The 24,014-nt window shown below is 43.9% G+C and overlaps 1 protein-coding gene across 5 annotated transcripts in view; it reads right to left on the bottom strand.

The window, feature by feature from the left end:
• Positions 1 to 24,014, bottom strand: part of SASH1 (SAM and SH3 domain containing 1) — a 1,700,050-nt gene that overhangs the window by 521,150 nt on the left and 1,154,886 nt on the right. For all 5 annotated transcript variants that reach the window (XM_044068900.1, XM_044068881.1, XM_044068872.1 and 2 more), the window contains exon 5: positions 6,641 to 6,681. In XM_044068900.1, coding sequence (XP_043924835.1) covers positions 6,641 to 6,681 — 41 coding nt within the window. The remainder of the gene's footprint in view (positions 1 to 6,640; positions 6,682 to 24,014) is intronic.

The following is a 24,014-nucleotide window of genomic DNA, read 5'->3' as shown; positions in this document are numbered from 1 at the left end:
AAAAGCTGTTGAAGTGGCAGTAGCCCTAGTGGAATGAGGCCTAATCCCAGCTGGAATCTCCTTGCCATGATGGGAATAACAGAAAGCAATGCAAAACCCAATCCACTTAGAAATAGTTTGTTTTGATACAGGCTTGCCCTGAGAACTCAAAGCAAAAGAAACAAACAACTGCTGAGACTGCCTGAAACCTTTAGTTCTGTCCAAATAATAACGCAACTGCCTGTGGACATCTAAAGTGTGCAAAATCTTTTCGCCTTTATTTTGGGGATTTGCATAAAAAGTAGGCAAATGAATAGTTTGGTTCAAAGCCACACTAGAAACCACCTTAGGCATAAAGGAAGGATTAGTGCGTAATGATACCCTATGCTTATGGAAAATCAAGAAAGGCTCAACTGCCATAAGGGCCTGTAATTCAGAAACCCGTCTTGCAGAGGTAATGGCCAACAAAAAAGCAGTCTTCCATGATAAATACTTCAACTCAGCAGTAGCTGCAGGCTCAAAAGGTTGTAGAGTGAGTTTCTCCAACACAAAATTGAGATCCCAAGCAGGAGTAGGAGCTCTTCGTGGGGGTCTTATATTCTTTGCCCCTCTAAGAAATTGCTTGAACAAAGGATGAGAAAACAATGGTGGGTTGCAATCATAGTGAGCTGAAATCACTGCAGCATGAACTTTAATAGAAGAGAAAGACAAACCTTTGTCTAGTAACTCAGTAAGATATTGAAGAGCCACACACAAATTAGGCTCAGAAACATCAAAATCTTTTGCTGCACTCCAAAACAAAAATCTCTTCCATTTGTCTGCGTACACTTTCCGTGTACTAGGCCTCCTAGCTTCCAAGATAACATTCAAAACTTGCTGAGGAAGTGGAGGCCCACTATGGTTCAAAACAGAATATGCCAGGCTGTTAGGTGCAGAGAGTGAAGCTTGACATTTAGCAAATGGCTGTCCTCCCAAGCGATAACAGGTGTGGAATCGAAGGCAAAGGCCATGGAGGCTTCCATACCAGACTTCTCAGTAATGGGTACCAGTGTTGTCGAGGCCAATCTGGAGCTATTAAGATCATCCTTGGCTTGTCCTGTCTGACTTTCAGAAGTACCTTTGGGAGGAGAGGCAGAGGTGGAAAGGCATACACATGAAGATTGCTCCAATTGAAAGAAAGAGCATCCACTCTCCAAGCTGTGGGATGAAACCTTTTTGTGCAAAACTTTGGCAGCTGATGGTTTAGTGGAGAAGCGAACAGATCTATGTCTGGAGTTCCCCATGACACTGTCAATTTCTGAAATACATGAGGATCCAATTTCCACTCGTGGGGATCCATAATTGCCTGCTCAACACATCTGCTAAGGAGTTCTGTGCTCCTGGCAGAAACCTTGCCTGAAGATTGAGCTGTAAACTGAGAGCAGTCTCCCACAAAATCATTGCTTGCCTGCATAGAGGATAAGAATGCATTCCCCCTTGCTTGTTGATGTACCACATGACAGTTGTGTTGTCTGTTAGAATCAACACCTGCCCTGGAAGAGGTAATTCCTTGAAAGCAATTAATGCAAACTGGACTGCTAACATCTCCTTCATGTTGATATGTAGATGTTGTAGTCTGACAGGCCACTTGTTTTGTATCCACTTTCCATTGAGATGAGCTCCCCAAGCTTTGTCTGAGGCATCTGTCGTTAAAATCTGACTCGCCTCTGGCCGGGTCACAGAGAGTCCCTTGTTTAGGTGACATTCCTGAGCCCACCACAAAAATTCCTTTTGAATGCAAGGTATTATTTGAATGACAGTGTCCAGATCCTGGCAGTGCTGTGTCCATACATTTTTGAGATACCATTGTAGCTTCCTCATATGCAGTTTGGCATTGGGAAGGACCAGAATACAAGATGCCATGAACCCTAAGGCTTGAAGGACTGTCCTTGCAGTCAGCCTGGACTGATGAGATAGTTGATGGAAGTAAAGGGATAGACTCTTTTGTTTGTCCGGGGTTAAAAAGGCCATCTGGGATGCTGTATTCAGTCTCACACCCAGAAAGCACATGTCTTGAGAGGGTACTAGACTGGACTTTATTTCGTTCACAGAATACCCTAGGCATCTTAGCACTGCTATCACATATTCCAAATGATGAAGGAGCTCTTCTTCCTTGAGCCAGAATCAGGCAGTCGTCCAAATAAGGATAGATCTGTATTCCTTTTAGTCTGAAGAAAGCTATCACTGGAGCCAGAATTTTCGTGAACACTCTGGGCGCAGTAGATAAGCCAAAGGGCAATGCAGAGAACTGATAGTGAGAAGTCCCAGCTCGAAAACGCAGATACTTCCTGCAACTTAGTCTGATAGGAACATGAAGGTAAGCCTCCTTGAGATCCAAAGTTACCATCCAATGATCTTTGCCCAGCAGAGGTAAAAGCTGCTGCAACGTCAACATTTTGAACTTGGGAATGTCCAGATAAGTGTTGAGGATAGATAAATCCAAAATTGGTCTCCACGTGTTCCCCTTCTTTGGCACTAGGAACAGGCGAGAATAAAATCCTAGGCCCACTTCTGGCAGAGGGACCGGCTGTATGGCCCCTAGTCGGAGCAACAGAGAAACCTGCTTGTGAGCCTCTATTCTTTGTTGAGGAGGAATGTCTGGCATGCCTGTGAAAGGAGGCAAGGTATGGAAATAAAACCTGTAGCCGTGGTGTATGATATCCAATACCCATCTGTCCTGGGTAATTAAACTCCAATTTTCTTTGAAAAGTGCCAACCGTCCCCCCAAAGGTGCTGCCAGACGAGCAGGCTCTGCTTACGAAAGGACTGACCCCTGCCCTCACCCGAAGCCTGTGCAGGAGAACTTCCTGTTCTAGGCCTGAAAGAGCCCAGAGCTCTGCCCTTACCACGTCTAGATCTACCCCTAGACTGGGAATCATAAGAAGGATACGTCCACCCCTTAGTAGGCCAATTTCTACTAAACTTCGGAGGCTGGACTTGCAAAAAATCTTTAACAGTCTGCATAGACTTAGCCTTGTCTTCCATTTTCTTTAAAACTGTCTCAACAGGAGGACCAAACAACACGTCAGATTGTAAAGGAGCATCTAAAATCCTTGTTTTAACATGTTCAGACAAATTCTGATCCCTCAGCCAGGCGTGCCTGCGAAGAACTGACCCAGTGGCAGCCACCCTAGATGAGGCCTGTACAGCATCAAAACCACATTGCAAAGAATGCTTACCCACCTGTTCAGAAACGTGCACTAAATCTTGCAACTCCTTACAATCAATACCTACTGCCAGAGCATCAACCTTAGATTTCAATTGTGAAAGGAGATAATTTTGGTATTTCAACATGTGAAACTGGCAATTCAGAGCCCTCATAGCAAGAGTGGAAGAAGTATAGACTTTCTTGCCCCATCTATCCAAGGCCCTAGCCTCCTTGTCTGCAGTAACAACAGAAGCCTTAACACCTTTAGGCCCATGGCTAACAGTTTCTGGGTCTGCCCTAGGACTCTTAAAAAGATACTTATGAGCTTCAGGCACCCTGTAATACCTATCCGGCTTAACAGGAGCAGGAGGCAAAGAATCAGGATTAAGAGAAGCTTCCATAAAAACATCTTCCACTACAGTCAAAACAGGAGGTATAGCCAAAGGCCTATGCTGGGGTAACAACAGAAATTCCCTAAGCCTTTTTCTGGAATCAGAGAAGTCCTGACCTTCCCACTTAAAATGCTCCCTCATGGAATGAAGAGTTTCTGAAAAGAAAAATCCTCAGGGGAGTAGCAGAAGGAGTAGAATCATCCACATCAGAATCAGAATAAGGAGAGTACTCCTGCAAGTCTTCAGCCAAGACTCTGAAACATCTGAAGCCTGCTCAAAACCCCCAGCTCAGGCTCCACCCTAGGCCGCTTATGAGGAGGGGCATAGAACCCTAATTAAAGTAATCAAATCTTCTGCCATTTTAAGCATATGCTTCTTGGGCACAGTACCTGAAGAGCTAGGGGTAACACTAACTGAAGCTAAACCTGGCCTGCCCCTGGGGGAAGCCTTGGAAACAGAAGGAGAGGGCCTAGCCACCTTAGGAAGGGAGGAGAGTATAGTAACATGAGAAGCCCCCTCAGCCTGACTAGTCTCTTGAGAGGCCACATCTTGTAATAACAAGGTCTCCCCCTGGGAACACAAAGAAACCTCCGGTGGAGCCACCGGCTCCACCGACACCTCTAAAGAACCGGCGTCTGGTACAGACGGTTCTACAAGCCTAGGCTTAACTGCCTTGTCCTTGCGTTTCTTTGAAGAAGCGGGCGTCGGAGCATCCGACGGCATTTTATAGTTACACCGCTTCCCAAAGACTAACCTCGCACAATCCAACCGCCTCTTTATAGTGCGTTTATTAAATCTAGCACAAGAGCAACAGCCAACAACGTCGTGCTCAGGCCCTAAGCAAGGAATACACAAAGTATGATAATCTTTATGCGGTATCTGTTTCCCACAAGAAATGCAATTATTAACTTTTTCTGACATCCGGTAAATGACTGAGGCAAGAAAAAACTAAAATATTCCCCAACGGGGTACTTAGCCAACTTTGAACCCAGTCTGAAACTTCCAAATCGAAAAATCTCAGAACGCCAACCGGCACTTGCAATACTGCTTCTGCATCGGACCATGCGGCAAAAAAGACTGAGGATATGGCGCCGGTCATGCGCATTTGTACCCTGACGTACTGACGTCAGTCAAATGCGCCCTGACCGACGTCAGCCTTATACTTTGATATTCGGGCCGACCGAGGACAGCGGACTACCCAATTGTTAGGACTGCAGCAATGTGAGATGAAGAACATCATAACTGTTTTAGCAAAAATGTACCTTCTTCAACTGTAAAACATGAATAGCATTCAAACCATAAATACATTGACTGGCATCAAGATACAAATAAAAACCCTATCTGTGGTCATTTAATTGAAGTTTTGTCTCCATGCAACAAGAGTAACATGTCCAGACTACTACCCCAGCCCTTTAGTCTGCAAAAGTAACAACTAACACAGAGCCATCACCAAAACAGCATGAGCTGCCCTCAGAATACAACCAAGTCTTGCTAAAGCAGGATCTCTAATAATTAAGAAGGAAGCCATGAACTAAGTCACCAATACAAATCCCCAGGGGACTCGCAACTCAAAGCTTCTTACTCCAGAAGAACCACAGCACAGTACATCATAATTCTTAGGCTGGAGTACGCCTTAGCAATCATTACCCTCCACTCAGCTTACAACATTAACATAATTCACACTATACATGGCATCTGTGGATGTATCACCCTGCTACCTCAAACAGAGAATCTTTTCTTATCATTATAAAACAGAAAACTGACTCGCAGTAACTGCTTGCTCCATCTAACTACTCTCAGCTTCTTCCTTTTCTTGGAGGAAAGTTACAAATCAAAATGTCTGCATACACCCTCAGAGGACCACCCTTCACTCTACAGACCACCATAAGAGAAAAAACTTTAGCAAGATCATTATCGACCTGCTGAGAGTAGAGAAATCATCAAAACTGTACATTCTGGAAGACATTATTAGGTCACCTTAAAAGATGATCACAAATGCACCTGTTTCAAGGACAGAAGCCATCTATGTTTGAAAAGCTAATGTGATACATACAACTGTACTTTATTTTGGACATGGGAATGAATCTTCCTTAATTGTTTTGCTGAAAGCAGTAATTTTGATAGAATGTACGGGAGTACATTTTATATAACTTTATATGTGCTGCTCTCCAAACTGTCTCCTTTCTACAAACCACTTGTAACATAAGATTACATGCTACTTCATATATGTATTACATATTGTCTGTATCTTTCCTATACTTGAATTGTGCATATTCACCCAGTTGTGGCTAACAGATATAGAAATAGTCTCCAAGACTTGTCTTTCCTTGGAACCAGGAACAATCTTGAGTAGAAGCCTGCATCTTAAACCCCCTCCCCGGCCTCTCTATGGCCCCCTGCATGAACAGTTCTTGCACAAGAGGCTGTACCAAGTGCCTTTAATTTCTAAGTACTAGAGAGATACCTGCAAAATATTGCATCTTTAGGAAATGTAGTTTATATGCCTATTTTAAAATCTTTATGTTGTAATGGCTTCCCACCGTCTGACAAAAGCCTAACCAGCTCTCTACCTTTAGTAGGCACGAGGTGAGTGGCTGGAATGGGGTCTTTCAAGATGAGTGAATGAACATTATTAGCTACTTCCTCTTTGGGTCTTGGCCCTAGAGACCCCCATACTTTCTCTTCTGATCACCTTGCCATTTTTTTCTTACAGCGTTGTTTCTTACTAGTTTAGTTTGGTGTTCTGCCTTTTTTTCTACCTTTGGTAGAAAGGCTACTTTTGCTGTGGTAGCTTCGGCAGGAGAAAGGGGGAAAAACTGCTTAACAGACTGAACAGTCTTTGGGAACCAAAACACAAAGAAGAACTTCTAAATACAAAACCCCGGCAAGGAGACAACACACACTGATAAACTTGCCAGATGCACGTGAACACTGAGAACTTCACACCCTTTCAATTTATTAAAGTAAACCAGAATGACAAAACATGTGAACTAAGCTTTTTCTTCCCTTATCATTTCTGGGACTCTGATGTACAGTAGACACACAAGTACTAAAAGAAAGAAGCATGCAACCATATACCCACCTACTGAGCTGTCTTCAGAACTTGACTTGTGGAGTGGGGCTCTGAAAGATGGAATACAAAAATTAATTCTAACGAGTACTGGCTACAACATACAACATTTAAAGAACATTTTAGAGAACATCATGGGGGGCTATGGTACAGTGCAATACAACACTGTTGAGAAAAGCATACATTCCATCTGAACATAAAGTATCAGACTAAAAAGCAACCATCACTTTACTATACTGCACATGTAAAGATCACTGCTCTTTTTATAAGGTTCTGATCACGCGTTGGTCCTTCATTAAGTCTCCAGCACACCTGTAGGCATTTTGAAGTCTCACTTGTGTCCCAAAATAATCCCAGCACAAGTAAACAAAGGATCTTATCAGCTTTCAGATTACATTCTGCACAAATTATCATCCATCCGGTACACTTTAGGTGACAAGCCACTGCAACATCAGAGCGCTAGACACAGCCAATTTATAACCTGCTCTATTTACACATCTTTTAACAGTCTACCAACTGAAAGCTGAAAGGACAGAGCCTACCGCTCAGTTTAAATAACTAGGTAGTCGATCTTCAGGACATTACAGCCTGTACACCTGTGACATAAGAGAACAGTACATAACTGGGTCAATCCTGTAAAATGCTGTACTTTTGTCTCCACATTATCCAGCCTAAAGTAACTGCAGTAACATAGAAAAGGACAAGGGCAGCTCTTTCAATGCCTCTATTAAATTGGGTATCTGAGCACTGTCCCTTTACAAAATGAAAGAACATGGCCAGGGTTACTGGATGAAGCCAGGTCACTGCAGGGTAGGTTATGAGTAGCAATATGACAACAGTTACTCAGTTCTGATGGGACTGCTTCAGTAGTGAAAGGAACCATATTTCTGACCTCAATGAAATCCAGTAAACTGTGTTTTACTGCATGACATCTAGTCAGTAAATATAAACTGGCTACTGCCACCTTTCTACTGGAAAATGTCTGTGACCCCTCCAAAATAAACTCCTGCATAAGCAATACGTCAGTCTTATATGAAAGTCTTCTGCAGTCTCTTCTTCCAAAACCTCTTTGGTTGAACTGCAGCTGCTCATCTTTTAAATTTTATCGCCTTTCTTCAGAATTGTGGTCATCTTGTATGATGTTTTCCAGTGCTAGAGTTACAATTTTTAAGTGGGTGGTTTAATGCATTTTTTTGTTGAGACTGCAGCCTGTAAGTGTACTACACAAAGGTATATACGTTACTCTCACCAATGAACGCATCCCACTACAGTGTTCATTTGAAAATGTGTTTTGAGACACACACCAGGCTCTAGTAGATGTCTAAAGTTTCAACAAAAGACCTTTTGTATCTATCTTTGCTCCTTGTGTTGATTTTACGGCACAACTGCAGATTTTAGTAAACAAACGGTAGAGGGTGCTGCTTTTATTTCTTTTTAGTGTACCATATCCAGAGCAATGAGCAAAGGAAGAGTTGTGTGTATAATAACAGTAACTGCATAAATGATTTTATCACACCAAATGACCAATATGCAATACTACACAAATAACAGCCTTGCAGTTGCTGCCTTTCCTTTTGAACTTCATTACTGCTGTTCTGAAAATCACAGTTGTGGGCCTCAATTTTAGCAGGTATGTAAATTCAGGATGCTCAACCTGCAGAATTTGTCATTCTCTAGTGACCCAAACTTGCTGCCTGGTGGCAGTTCCCCAGCAACACAGACAATATTATTTTTGCAGTATTCCTTCTACTATGGGGTAAGGCAGTCTTGGAAGATATTGTATAAAGGAAACGGCTGTGAGGCTCATCCCTTGTTAAACACTTTAAAGGTGCAACTGCAAGTTTTAGAATTTGACTTTTTTATCTAAATCACAATTTATGAACTGTTGAGACTCACTTGACAATGTCCTGCAGTCATACATCTCTAAAGATTTTCTCAGAATATCCAGATTTTTGCCTAGTATTTTTGATCCATTTCTCATAAAATTGTGGTTTTCTGGAAAATCACTGTCATATCCTTGAGGGTTGAAGTCAGAAAATAATGACGGACAGTTGAGTTTCAGACTTCATTCTCTCTAGAAAATTCATGCCAAATGCAAAACCTTTATTCTATTAATTTTCTAAGATTGTAAGACAGCAATGTTTACAAAGTGTCCCTAAATCTTGGGCCCTTGTTCCCCTGTTATTGATGGCTTTGTGCAGAATTTTTGCTCTAAGGGGTTGAGAGGTATACCTGCATTTAAGACAGGGAGACATCTTTAACAGTTTTATAGGTTCATACTAGGCTATCTGCCCTAGGGCATTTATAAGCCTAGCCAGAGTGTGTTTGGCTTTCGCCACCCATTTTAAATTAATTTTGCTATGCCGTTTTTCGAGGTTAGTATACTGTGCCTCCGTCTAACAGTGACACAGAAGTGATACCCGGGGTAAACCTACGATCTCCCATCCACTCATCAAGATTCCTCTTGAAGAGAGTCAATGAGGGACTCTGCCTAACCTGGACTGGAATTTTATTCCAGAGTGAAGGGAGCCTCTGGGTTATGAATCTGTCCCTCCAGCATGTCCTATTTATTTCAGTGCTGAGGTTCAAGTCTCTCGAGCGTAGCTCGATGGGATTTGGATTTTCTGAGGTGCAGCATGTCCATTAATTCCGGGTTGGACATGGCTTTATACGTCAGGCACAGATCGCCTCTGAGCAGACAGTATGCCACTGAGTAGAGCTGGAGTTTCTTTAACCGGGCAGCATATGGCATCTGTTTGAGCCCTTTGATCCTCTTGGTGAGGTACTTTTGGGGTCTTTCCAGTTGCTGCAGGTGTCTGAAAAGGTACATCCCAAAAGGGGCATTGTACTCAATTATGGGCCTGATGAGAGATGAGTAGAGAGGCACGATGACCTCCACTGATCTAGATGTGAATCCCTTCATGATTAGGTGGGCTATATAAAATGTTTTTCTAACCACTTTAGCCACGTGGTTGTCAAATGAGAGATTGCTATCAACTTGGGTCCCCAGGTCCCTAATTACTTCTTCTGTACTTAATGGATTACCACCTATGTGGTAATTTGTGGGCACTTTGTTATTGCCAAAGGGGATGACTATACACTTTTTGGCGTTTAGCTCGAGGCCATGGCTCTGGCACCAGTTGTCTGTTTCTATGGGGCCCTTTTGGAGGATGCTTGTGACGGCTGGAGAGTCGATTATAGCACCCAGTTTGCAGTCATCTGCGAACTTGGTCAGCCACAGTCCTTCCATGTTGGCCTGTACCTCCGAGAAATATATACCGAACAGGAGAAGTTCCAGGACTGAGCCTTGTGGGACGCCACTTGTAACTGGTTTGGAGTCTGACATGGCTCCAGCAATTCTAACCATGTGGGTTCTGTCCTTGAGCCAGTTTGCAACCCATCTAGTGACATAGGAGTTTATATTTAAGCTGGTGAGCTTATCTATAATGCCCGAGTGGGGTATTATATCAAAGGCTTTTGCGAGGTCCAGGGTAGGCTGTGTGGACCACCTTCCCCTCATCAATGGCCTTGATGACGGTTTCAAAGAAATCGACCAGATTTAAGAGGCGGGATCTGCCCTTAACAAAGCCGAACTGGGTAGGATCCAGTGTCTGTAGGTCCCCAATATCTTTTTTTATGAGGTCCATGATGATCCTTTCCATAGCTTTGCAGACCAAGCTAGTCAGGCTTATGGGGCGATAGTTTCCAGGATCCGTTGAGGCACCACCTTTGTGGAGAGGGACCACTGTTGCTCTTTGGGTCCATATCCTGTGGTAAGGCTGAGATTGCACAGTAGTTTTATGTTTGGGTTTAGCTCTTCTTGGAGTTCATGTAGGACGCAGCCTGGGACACCGTCTGGTCCCATTTATGCTTTTTTTTTTGCTTTGGAGAGGGCGGCTCTTACCTGAGCATCTGAGATGTCAGAGGGGCAGCACTCTGCTGGGATAGATATTAGCCCTTTTGGTGGGGGGGGGGTTTGCACTGAACCTGTCAGCTAGGATGTTGGCAATGTCTGTGGGTTCGGTGTATTTTTTGTCATTTTGGACTAATTCTGAGCATATCTGGGAATTACCACCCAGGTTCCTAACATAACTAAAGAAAGCCTTGTGATTATCCTTAGTGTCCTGTGCAATTTTTCTCTCGAAGCTGGCCTTAGACGATTTTATGAGTGCCCGTAGTTTTTTGCTAACACTGATCAGAGATGCCTTCCCTTTTTAGGATTTTGCTCTATCATGTAGTAGCTTCCTCCTTCTATTGTATAGTTTGCTTATGGCTGGGGTCCACCAGACAGGACGTCTGCCTTAGGAGGATTGGGTCTTGGTTTTATTTGGGATTGCATGATCCATGCATTCCTGAAGGTGCTCATAGAATGTGTTTATAAAGGATTCTGTGGTCTGGGCCGTATTTTCCAGAGGCCCGGGGGCTTTGAAGGATTCCACCTCGGTTTTGAGGAGTGTGAAATTTGCTTTAGAGAAGTTTTTCACTGTGGTTTTCTGGGCAGGGGGTGGGGTCGGGATGTGAATATCCAGTGAGATTAGTTTATGGTCTGATCTTACCAGTGAGGGATACACTTCTGGTCTGGAGCATAGAGTCCCCATGTTGGTGATGATTAGGTCCAGTATGTTTTCCCCTCTTGTGGGAGTGGTAACAAGTTGTTCCATAGCATTTGAGTTTATAAATTCTAGGAACCTTTGAGCTAGGGTGTTGGAGCTAGAGTAATGCTCCCAGTCTATATTTGGGTAGTTGAAGTCGCCCAATATAATGGTGTTTGGAGAGACCTTCATATTTCCCAGTGTTCTCAGGAAGGCCGAGTGGGGTTCCTGGGTTTGGGAGGGTGGTCTGTAGCAGGCTATAAACTGGAAGGCAGTTTTACCCACTGTTAGTTGCACATGGATAGTCTCTGATGCTTCGTGCTGTGCCACCAACCTGGAGGTGTGGGTATCTTTGACGAATATTGATACTCCCCCTCCTTTTCTGTTTCGGTCCAAGTTTTGGGGCCGAAAAGCATGGTATGAGGTATAACCTGGTAGTGCTGGGGTGCTCTCGGGAGCCTTGAACCAGGTTTCTGTTACTGCACAGATATCGATGTTCTCCATGCTAAGGAGAGTTTCGAGTGCATGCATCTTGAGGTTTAGACTTCTGGCATTGAGTAGCATTACTCTTAGTTTCTTATCCCTTGTGATACCTATGGAGGTGGGTTTGTCTTTTGAGCCTTGCCTAAAAAAGGCACTATGGGGTAGCAAGAGCCTTTTCCAATATCCGAAAGCCCAGGGGTGACAGGTGCAAGCCGTCCCTAGCGAAGCATCGTGGCCTGTCGAGCATGTCATCCCAGGCTGACAGGCATTGGATCCCCTTTGAATGACACCAATACTTAAGCCAATTGTTGAAATTGATCATTTTGTCTTCATATTGTGGCATCATTCTTGGTGAGGGTAAGATGCTACTCAAGGTCAGGGTCATACCGGCCTGGGCCACATGCTCAGAGAGCTCCTCTATGTCTCTTTTCATGTAGTCCAGGGAGGTACGTCTCAGGTCATTCACACCAGCATGGACAATGACTGAGTCATATTTGTACTTGCCTTGGAGTGACCTGAGTGCTTGTGTTATGTGGCGGATCCTAGCGCCCGACAAGCAGCTCACCGTGACCTTCTCCTTGTTCAGCCTGGTGAGCGGGACGTCAGTGTGCCTGACGATAGAGTCACCTATTACAAGTGTATCAGGTGTGTTGTTTAGCCTTAAAGGCTGTGACTGTTTAGCACACTGGCTTTGTGAGCTATGTGTTGCACGTGTTTTGTTTTGGGGTAGCGGTTGCTTGGGTGTCTGCTTTGGAGGTCTCTGCTGCTTAGGCAGATTTTTATTTAGAGTCTCCGAGTATGTTTTTGTGTGTTTATGTGTTTGGTTTGCTGTCGTGGTAGGTCTATGTGAGACTGGAATTGTAGTGAGTGTGGTTTCCTTCTCCTCCTGACAGGTTTTGCCAGTACTGAGCTTAGCCTCCAGTTTGGCTATATGGTTGCATCTCTCACATGTGTTGGAATTTGTTGGGAGGAGGAGAGGGTTGTCTGTGTACATGAGGCAGTTGTAACATTGCCTCAAGATTCCCAAATTCACCAGCTGGACCGGAGAGGAGATTGACAACTGACCTTTGGACATGCTAGAATAGTATTGGGAATTCCTTTATAATTGAAAAAAAGGGCCAATGGGAAACCAGGTACTCAAGGGGAGTTTGTGAGGGTGTAGTGCTTTTAATTTTTTAGTGCTGACTTATATAATTGCTTTAGTGAGCAATTGCCAGGTAACTTAAATGCAATGTGTTACAGGTAACTTAAATGCAAAAATGACAAACAGTAACTTTCTTTCAAGTGAAACAAGGAAATAAGTACAGTAAGCAATGCAGATGTCACTAGGGATCCACAGAAGCGCTGAAAAGCCGAGTTTTAGGTGGAATTAGCGTTTCAGGGAAATAAGCAAACAAGCATACAAACAAAGCTAGATTCAGCAGGCCTGGGTCTAGTCTATGCTACAGCAAACAAGGTGTACCAATTCCAGTAAGAAACAGTTCAAATATACAGGCACTATAAGCCTTTAACCAGAAATTCCCAGCTCAGAAGGGCAGAGTCCAGCCTCTCCTCCCACAAGAGCGCAGACCACGAACCTTCTTAATGTAAAATAACTGGCCTGAAGCCCAAGTGCTTAAACCAGAACTAATACACTTTTAGAATAACAGACACTGAGCCCTCAATCAGCAGTTCCCAACTTAGAAGGATGTAAGCTACCTGTCCTGCCACCACAGTGCAGGCCACAAACCTTCCTAATGTAAAACAACTGGTCTGAGCCCACATATTTGTTAAAATCCGGCAAATCACAAATATGCCTCAAATGATATACCTATTCTGGAACTAGAAACAAGTGCTTCTTGCTGGGGCCTCTTTGCATTGCTTTTCAGTCCAGCAGTTTTATAATGGGCACTGTATGCTGTAGGTTGTCTTAAGGCACTGAAGGTATGTCCGTGAAAGATGGAAACTGAGCTGAGGAAGAAACTTTGTGGTAACAGCCTGCAAATAACATCCTCCTTAGTGACCGTCTGAGGTCAGTTAAAACCACTGCAGAGGGAAATCTTTCCCTTAGTATGCCTGAGGTGGTGTTGGTGGGGTTTGGTTACATGCAATAGCCACCACTACAGATGGTTACTGTTGAAGGAAGAATGCTACTATTAACATCTGTTTCTGCTGGTGTCTAGCTTGATCCTTTTTCTCTCCAAGGATTGCAGCTTTTTCTGGGCCTGTCTGCGATGCTTGCATTATTCATGCTTGGTCTGTGTTCTACAAAGGGGTCAAGCCATGGAAAGGTAATTCTTAAAATGCCTGCAGACTTTTGAATGAAACAGCTACTTGACAGAATGCATTTTGTCACTCTTCCATCTTTTTCAAGATTTGCAAAGAAGGGGCCCCAAACAAATTATTCTCATCTCAGGAGCCATTCAGCAGGTGACCATCAACATCATGAGGAAAGTAGAGAATTTGCAACCAGGTATACCTCCTAAATAGAGTATACATGACAGCAGTCATGGAACACACATACACAATGACATAGGCAATTTATAGCCTGTTTATAAACCTTTTTCTGCAGTTTGAGATAAGCTGTACTCTTTCCCCCTCAGAGAAATATGTGCAATAGCATGCGTCACTTCTTTAGTATGTCTGAGGACATCCCACTTACTTTGTCCTTATGCATTTGCAAGTTGATGGCCCTGATCCCCAGTGTGGTAGAAGCACACAGCTTTTGACAAAATCCATGAAGGATTTAGCTTTCTCTATTATTTGTTAGTATACTGAGACTTGGACCAGATAGCTACCATTCTGGGTTTTATAAAGTTTTAAAGGGGTTTTAAACAAATGGTGAAATTGTTCCTGGACAAACAATAGTTATGTGGCATTTGAGGGGATTTGGAGCTGTGAGCCATGTTTCAGACATACATTGTTTAAAACATCTTCAATAGCCTTGATTACTGGCAGAATGTCTAAGGCTAAGTTTTCTATACCCAGCTCAATGTACCATTTTTGTTAGAGGGAAAACTCCTTAACCTCCAAAACTCCACATAAAATATTTCTTCATCAGCTTAAATCTACTTCAAAAGGTGGCGTCCTTCTGTAAAGAGTCTGAAAGAGACATCATCATCATCATCCATTCTGTACCCAGGGAAGTGAATCTGGTTAGTGAAGACCAGGTCACTCTTAGCTCAGTTTGAATCAGGGGGATTTAAAGGCCATGAGACACGCTTGGAGATCCCAAGCCAATGACAGTAGCCCATTATGCATGTGTGTGAGCATGCAGGCTAAAGGAGAGGGCACAGGATGGCTCTGCACTGATGAGGGTGTATGTCAGTCAACACAGCTAAGTTTAGGGTCAAAGAAAAATCCCTAAATACTGAAATCTTAATGAGCTCTCTGTATAATGAATCCCCCCTCACCCACACTCACCTCTCTTAGAAATACCCAGGACAAGGGAAAAGATGGTGTGGACCTATATGACGGAGGCTCGTCAGTCAGCAGGCCTGCTGAGAAAAAGCACTCAGAAAACAAGTGGTTGAAAGTCAATCAGGTACCCAAGTAATTGGTGTCTGGTCAGCTAACATCTAGGCCTCTACTGACCTTTTCTTGGAATAAAAATGTTGGATAGTCTCCAGCTGTGCTATGAGGCAAAAACAATGGCTGGCAATTCTGTTTTAATCAACTGGGAAGAGAGTTGCTATGTCCAGCTAAATTTCCACTGTGGACACCCAGGAACTAGCATACAGCTGTGTTGCAGTTTAGCTTTCATAAGAAATGCAGACTCAGGGACCCATCATTCTAGTGCTAACATAGTTACCATTTTACCAACCAAAAGAACCTTTCCTGCAGCTCCTTCGAAGAAATTCTGGTTTGAGATGGGCAGTGTGTCAGAGTAAAACATTCTGAGCCCAGATAGGATGAAACAAGCAATTTTTTTGTTTTTGTGCTTTAGTAGTGTACCTTTGAATTCAAATGCCTACATGCCAATGGTGGCACTACAGTTTAACCCACACTGAGAAGGAGTCTTCCTTCTAGAAGTTCTATGCACAGAGAGACATTCAACTCTCCAGTGTAGGTTCTTTGGGATCTTTCTGCCTTATACCGCCAAGTGGGTTGGGGAAGGTGATGAGTCATAATACTGCAGCTCCGAGAGCATTAATTTTTTCTAAATCTTCTCCCTTCTGATATGCTGTACCAATATCAGCTGGGGGGATCTGCAATGGTACCATGAGGGAACAACCCACATATATAGTAATGCTCCCCTCAAACCAAATCAATCTGCTCATGGTCTCTGTATCACCACTGGGGCTTGTGAAGCATTGCCTGTATCCTTGTAGAGGATGAGGGGAACCGGCAATATAACAACTGCTTTGGGCATCCACTGTGGTGCACAGTATCCTCAACACAGGAGAACACAGATCACAGACTGCACTTAGTGACAGAGCTAGCCACTCGGTGTAAAATATGACTCTAGGTGACTCAATCATGTTGACTAATGTCACCAAATGGGCATGGGTATTTGCCAGTGATAAGTGGGTTAAGGACTCAGCCTACTCCGACCTTACCAGGGAACCATGCTAAGAGTGGGAGGGGTGTAAGTGCCCCTAATGGTCAGTGTGTACACTCCATAAAGGACCAGCAGCCCTGGATCAATAAGCTACTGGCCAACCAGTGTCCAGTTGCCCAGCCTGGGTTACCTGGGATAACACAGTTGAGCAAAAGCTGGATATAAAGACAGTCAACTTGTCAAACATGAAGTAAGTATTACTACACCAAGTGTAGGTTCCCGAACAGGACAGAACTTGGAAGTGGATGACATGATAGTACACACGAGGCTGGACATCCTATGTATCAAAGAGACAAGATGGAAGGGCAATGCAGCAAATCCACTTTGCTCAGGATCCAGAGTCTACTATACTGGAGAAGGACAGGCTGGAAATGGTATGGGAACTGTGGTGAGACAGAGGCTTCAGGAGACAGTGAGGGTTGTCATCAGAATTAGTGACAGGCTCATGGTAATTAGACTCCACTGAAATGATAGGGCAGTATTCATAATCCCATCCTATGCCCCACAGCAGGGTTGTGATAGTGAAGATAACAGTACATTCAGACAACAATCACAGGATCTACTTCATAAAGTACTCCAACAGGAATTGGTGTCAATAATGGGTGACCTGAATGCACATATCAGGACAGAAAGAATAAGATATGAGGGACTGCCTCGACCCACGTGGGTGGGGCAACAGAAATAAAAGAGAGAGGCTATTCTAGACTTTTGTCTGGCAAATGGCTTGACAGTAGCCAAGACATGGTTTGACAACAGAGTCACTAGATCACATGCAAGAGTGGCCAACATGCAACTCAGGTAGACTACTCTTGGTAAATGAAATGGCACTGGGGTAGAATCAGTGATTGCAAAAGCATCCCTAGTGAAACAATCGATCCACAGCATAAACCACTAGCTGCCACAATCAGCTGCAAGCAGTGGTCACAGAAGGCCCTAAGGTCGACAAGAGACCAGGCTCAAGACCTGGAAGTTGACTTGATAGAAAGTAAAACAGTTCAAAGAAATACTCGGGGTTCTAGAACCCCCCCAAAAAGGAGGAAATAGGTGGGGTTGAAGAAGAATGGCAGCACCTCAAAACAGTATGTGTGAGGATTACAAAACAGATATGTGGCTGAGCCAGGTGTGGAAATAAGACACATAAGGAAAGCTTGTAGTAGAATGCAGAAGTCCAGGAAATCATTAAAAGAAAGAAGACTGCAGGAAAAAGTGGGAGACTGAAAAGACAGACCAGGCTAGGAAGGAAAACTGGATGGCTAACAAACAGGCTAAGACAGCAGTTGCAATAGCAAAGAACAGGGCATCGGAGGGACTGTATCAGCTTCTGGAAAGTGGCTCAGTAGGTGGCACAATGAAACCCTATCATGTTGCAAGGCAAAGAGAGAACGATAAAGAAGATAGTCAGGCTCTCTTCACAAGGGAAGCCAGCAATAACCTGCTCACCAGTCCACAAGACATCAAAGGCAGATGGAAGGAGGACTTCCAGCAGCTTCTGACTGAAATAAACTTCAAAGAAGCTGTACTGCCCCAGACACAGCCTATGATGAGAGACAAAGAGAAGCCCACCCTAGAATTAAGAACAGCACTAAGGAAAATGAAGTCACGGAAAGCAGCAGGCTCAGATGAGGTCACAGCAGATGTGATAAAGATGCTGGGTGAGATAGGGGAGAAATGGCTCCTGCAGGTACACATAGCAGTGGAGAGAAAAAGGCATATCCCAGATTATTGCAGAAGTATGTGTGTATCAGTATACAAAAACAAAGGGGACAGCCACAACTGTGGGCAGTACAGTGGTATCAAACTCCTGTCACATTGCAGGAAAATTCTGGAGAGGGTAATTGATAAATGGATATGCAGACTAGTAGAAAATAAGATGGGACATGAGCAGTTTGGATTCAGATCAGGATGCAGCACAACTGACTCAACGTTTCCAGTGTGACAGATACTTGAGAAGAAGCTAGATATGAGGAAATATTCCAACTGAGTATTCTTAGACTTGCAGAAAGCATATGACAATGTCCCAAGAAAGCAGATCTGGGCAGTTCTGCGGTAGTCTGAAGTCCCAGAAACATTTGTTGAATTAGTGCATGCTATGTACAAGGACCCAAAAGTACGAACAGTGCTTGGTCTCACCAAGGGGTTCCCAGTGGGAGTGCGTGTGCATCACAGGATTCAGATCTGAACCCACTGCTGGTGATGGATTACATTTACAAACAGATCACAAAGTTGCTGTATGCAGATGATATGGCTTAATACAGGCAGACTCTGAGCAAGAACTTCAGTAAAGGATAGGGGAATGGAACGCAAAACTGAAGGCACATGAGATGAAACCAAGTTCAGATAAGACAGTGGTAATGGCAGCAAACTGGGGAAATCAGAAGAAGCTGAGAACTGAGATAGAGGGGAAGATAGAGGAACAGGTAAACAGCTTCAAGTATCTGGGAGGGGAGGTTGAGGAGAGGGGAAGTCTAACTGAAGAGGTCAAAGCTAGAAACAGAGGGGCTGCAGCCAACTGGCATGAAGTCTCAGGTGTACTCTATGACAGAAGAACACCAAAGAAGATGAAAAGTAAGGTGGATAAGACAGTGGTGTGGACAGTGCTACTGCATGGTACAGAAACCTGGGCAATAAAGGCAGAGCACATAAGAAAGCTATAGGTGATGGAAATGAAGTGCCTTAGAAGGGTGGTTGGATGTACAATGTGGGACATAAATGACATAAGAGCACACGTCATCATAGCTCCAAATGCAGAAAAGATAAAAGGGAACATATTATGGTGGTTCTGGCACACGTGCAGAAAAGCAGAAGACAATCTGGTGAAGATGATTTTGGACAGACAAAAAGAAGGCAAGAGGAAATGAGGGCGTCCAGCAAACAGGTGGATGGATTGTGAGAGAGAAGATCTGTAACAGTGAGGCACGAGTGTCGAAAAATGCAGAAATGTGACACTGAACTGAGAGAGAGATGGCAACAGTTAATACAACACTCCAACCCCAGACAGAAAATGGGAAGTAGGGTGTTGTTGATGATGACAGATGCTTGTGGCTGTTCAAACTTCTGCCTACTACTAACCTATGAGCACAACACAAAATGAGTCCCACAGTAAAACAATACAAACAGTGTAAAATATCTAAAATACAATATCAAAAAAGTAACAATGTTTGAAGTACAGTGTGTCCAGTCTATAAAACATAATACAGACATGATAGTAACCTAATATGTACAATATTCCACATTACTCTGATTGACCATTTGCGAAAGACAAAGGTCAGCAGTATCACAGTTAGGTTATGACCAAAGGAAACTCAAGTTATTTAACCACAACTTCTCGTGTTATTGACAGAATATTAGTTACCCTGATAAGATTACTAATTCTATATACCCCCGGCATACATTTGTGGTCTTCCTTCCAATTTTCCAAGTCTAGTTTTGAAAGCATAAAGGGTGTTACATTTTTTGAAGTCTAGAGAGAACATTTTAGAAGCAGGGAATGTGCTTGCTTATAAATATGTCACACCAACAGGTACTGATTTTCAGGTACATGTTTAGATCTAAAGGCAGAGGAGGTCAAAAGGGGTATGAACTTTCACTGTAAAAATTCTAAATTAAACAGAGATCTTGATTTGGACACAAGAAAATACACTATATGCAGAAAGTACATTTGTGTACACTTACCATAAATGTAGATGTTCGAGTGTATTCACTGTTGCAGTCATCACCTGTGGGTTGTTATCCCTGCTGCGGTAGCCCTCGGCCAGCCCGAATACCAGAGACCATGTTTTTCTGCATCAGCTGATATCGCTTGTTGACTGACATCAGGTCGTCAGTGCTATAAAGCAAGGCAGCTGACGCCATTAAATCAGTTTTTCTTGCCCTAACCATAGGAGCCCCAAGAAATATGGTAAGGGTGACCTGGTGGCAAAAAGCCACCATAAGAAGCTTATGTCTCCCTAAGAAAAGAGGAAATAAGGGGGAAGGAGGGAGGGAAACCAGGACTGAAACAGTGAACACACTTGAACATCTATATTTATGGTAAGTGTACACAACTGTACTATTGTTCTTTGTGTTTCACTGTTGCAGTCATCACCTGTGGGAGGAGTCCCAAAGCTGAGGATAAGGGTGGTAGGATTAGTAATAGACCTAGACCTGGCTCAGTATGCCCTGAAGAAATGCATTGGCAAACCCTGGCCTAGCTTTATTGAAAAGAGGAAGATGATAATGCTTAGTAAAGGTGTAGACAGAAGTCCAGGAGGCAGCTTTCAAGATGTCCCTGGTGGGAACTCCTCTGAGGAATGCTGTGGAAATGGAGGCTGCCCTAGTGGAATGGGTGCAAACAGACTTAGGGGGAGGTTTCCCATGAAATCTGTAGCAGAAATGGATGCAGTGTGATATCCATTTGGAGATGGTTTGTTTGGAAATTGGTTTCCCCTCTGCCCCAGGGGCAAAGTTGACCAGCAGCTGGTCTGTTTTCCTGAAGCCTTTAGTATGGTCTAGGTAGTATCTGAGCTGTCTGTGCACGTCTAAGTGAGTGGAGATTTCTTTCCCCCTTGTTTTGAGGGTTATGGAAGAAGGTGGGTAGATGTATGGCCTGGTTGAGAGTTATATCAGATACCACCTTGGGCATAAAGGAGGGGTTAGTCCTCAGGGAAACCCTGTCTGCATGGAAAATGATGAACGGCTCAATGGCCATCAATGCCTGAAGTCCTGAAACCCTTCTGGCTGAGGTGAAAGCTAGCAGGAAAGCAGTCTTCCAGGAGAGGTATTTTAGCTCTGCTGAAGCAGCAGATTTGAAGGGTGGTAAGGTTAAGTTTTCCCAAAACATAATTCAGGTCCCAGGCTGGTGTGGGTAGCCTTCTGGGAGGTCTGATATTCAAAGCCCCTCTGAGGAACTGCTTAATCAAAGGATGTGAGAACAGGGGCGGATCTGTATTGAAATGAGCTGAAATGGCTGAGGCATGGATTTTAATAGAAGAGACGGAGAGGCCAGAATTGAGTAAATCCGCTAGATGGTCCAGGATAAGAGGGATGGAAGGATGTGAGGAAAGTACACTTTTGTACCTACCATAAATGTAGATGTTCGAGTGCTAATACAGCTGCAGTAATCACAGATGGGTTCTCTGCCGTCAGGCGGGTCCTCGGTCGACCAAATTCCAAAGTCTACGTCCGGCGTCGGTTGTTGTCGCTTTCTTTCCTGACGTCAGTGAGGCAGGGGTATATAAGACACAGCCGATACCATTTTCTTCAGTCTTTCTTGCCCCAGATGTCAGGTGCCCCCAGAAGGAAGGCAATACATAAATTATATTTATATACATGCAATGCAATATAATCAAAATCAGTAGTTGCAAGCAAATATACCATAGAAGGATAACCCAATCAGGTTGTATGAAGAGGGGTTAGGCCCTAGGCCCCTACCAAGAGGGGAAGGAGGGAGGGAAAACTGTACTGCAGCTGTATTAGCACTCGAACATCTACATTTATGGTAGGTACAAAACTGTACTATGTTCATCGTGCATACAGCTGCAGTAATCACAGATGGGTGGAATCCCAAAGCTACGCACAGGGTGGTAGGCACCAGGTGGAACTGGGATGAGCCAGAATGCCCTGCAACACAGCAGTGGCAAAGTTTGCTCTAGTTTTGGAATATAAAGGCAGGTGGTAGTGTTTTGTGAAGGTATGCACAGAACTCAAAGTGGCTGCCTCCAAAATATCTTTGGTAGGAACTCCTCTGAGGAAGGCTGTAGAGGTAGCTGTGGCCCTGGTGGAGTGGGATCTGATGCCTGTAGGGACAGGTTTTCCATGATAGGAGTAACAAAACCGTATGCAGTGGCCTATCCATTTTGAAATTGTCTGTTTGGTAACTGTCTTCCCTTGAGCTCCTACAGCATAGGACACAAAAAGTTGTTCTGATTTCCTGAAAGGCTTTGTTCTGTCCAAATAATAACGTAGCTGTCTATGGATGTCTAAGGAGTGTAGCAGCCTTTCCCCTTTGTTTTGAGGATTGGGGTAAAAGGTAGGTAAGTGTATGGCTTGATTTAAAGCTACCCTGGATACCACTTTAGGCATAAATGAGGGGTTGGTTCGAAGGGAAACCCTGTCCTGATGGAAGATGAGAAAAGGCTGCACAGCCATGAGGGCTTGTAGTTCCGAAACCCTACGAGCTGAGGTAATGGCCAGAAGGAAAGCTGTTTTCCAGGACAAATATTGCAAATCTGTTGAGGCAGCTGGTTCAAAGGGAGGCAATGTTAATTTTTCTAGAATGTAATTAAGATCCCAGGCTGGCACTGGTTGTTTCCTTGGTGGTCTTATATTCTTAGCCCCTCTGAGGAACTGTCTTAAGAGTGGGTGAGAGAATAAGGGTGGATCCGTGTTGAATTCTGCAGAAATGGCTGAGGCATGGATTTTTATGGAGGAAAATGAAAGTCCACTGTTCAGCAGCTCAGCTAGATACTGTAATACCTGAGGCAAATTCAGTTTTCTAGGGTCCTGGCCTTTTTTCTCATTCCAAGAGCAGAACTGTTTCCATTTTGTGGAGTAAGTCTTTCTAGTAGATGGCCTTCTGGCCTCCAAAATGACATCCTGCACCTCTTTGGGGAGTAGGGTCTGTTTTGGTGTTAAGGAATTTTCCATGCAGCGAGATTGAGTGTTTTCAGCTGACTGTGATGAGTTTTGTAGCTGTGCTGAGTCAGCAGAAGAGGCATTAGAGGTAGGGGCCAAGGAGGAGTAACTGTTAGGCTCCTCAGGAGTGGGTACCAGTGTTGTCTTGGCCAGTCTGGAGCAATCAGTATCATCTTCGGTCTGTCTGCTCTTGCTTTCAAGAGCACCTTGGGCAGAAGAGGCAGAGGTGGGAAAGCACAAACTGTCCATGCTGTCCAACTGAATTAAAGGGTGTCCACTCTCCACGCCTTTGGATGAAAGGTCCTTGAACAAAACTTTTCCAATTGATGATTCCTGCGGGAGGCGAAGAGATCTATGTCTGGCCTCCCCCACGCTTGGACTATCCTTGTAAACACTTGAGGATGCAACTTCCATTCGTGTGGATCTGTCATATTTCTGCTTAGATTGTCTGCCAGCGTGTTTTCCAAACCTGGCAAGTACTGTGCTTGAAGTTCGATTTGCCATTCCAGAGCCAAGTTCCAAAGTGTCATGGCTAGTCTGCACAGGGGGTATGAATGTGTTCCTCCTTGTTTGTTTATGTACCACATTACTGTGGTGTTGTCTGTTCTTATCAATAATTGTCCTGGATGCAGGAGGTCTTTGAAAGCTGTAATTGCATTTATCACTGCTAGCATTTATTGATTGATGTGAAGGTGCTTTTCCTTTGGGACCATTTGCCCTGAATGCACCTGTCTGTCATGTGCGCCCCCCAGGCGTAATCTGAGGCGTCTGTTGTGATGACTTGATTTGCTTGAGGCTTGCAGAATGGGAGACCTGTGTTTGTTTGACAAGCTTGGGCCCACCATAGAAATTCCTTTTGCAAACATGGAATTATTGGTATTATTGTTTCCAAACTGTGGCTGTGTTGAGACCATAGGTTTTTTAGGTACCACTGAAGTTTCCTCATATGCAACTTTGCACATGGGATTAAAAGAATGTAAGATGCCATGAAGCCCAGAGCCTGCAGGATTTTCCTTGCAGTAAGCCTGGTACAATTTGCTAGCATTTTGAAGTACTGAGTTAGTCGCCCCTGTTTTTCTGGCGTAAGATAGGCCATCTGGGTGTTTGTGTCCAAGTTGGCACCCAGGAAGTTTATTTTCTGAGATGGTGTTAGCCTGGA

This window comes from Protopterus annectens, chromosome 1.part0, assembly GCF_019279795.1.
Source record: "Protopterus annectens isolate FY-2018-M chromosome 1.part0, PAN1.0, whole genome shotgun sequence".
Taxonomy (NCBI): domain Eukaryota; kingdom Metazoa; phylum Chordata; order Ceratodontiformes; family Protopteridae; genus Protopterus; species Protopterus annectens.
This window is presented reverse-complemented; position numbering and strand designations above follow the sequence as displayed.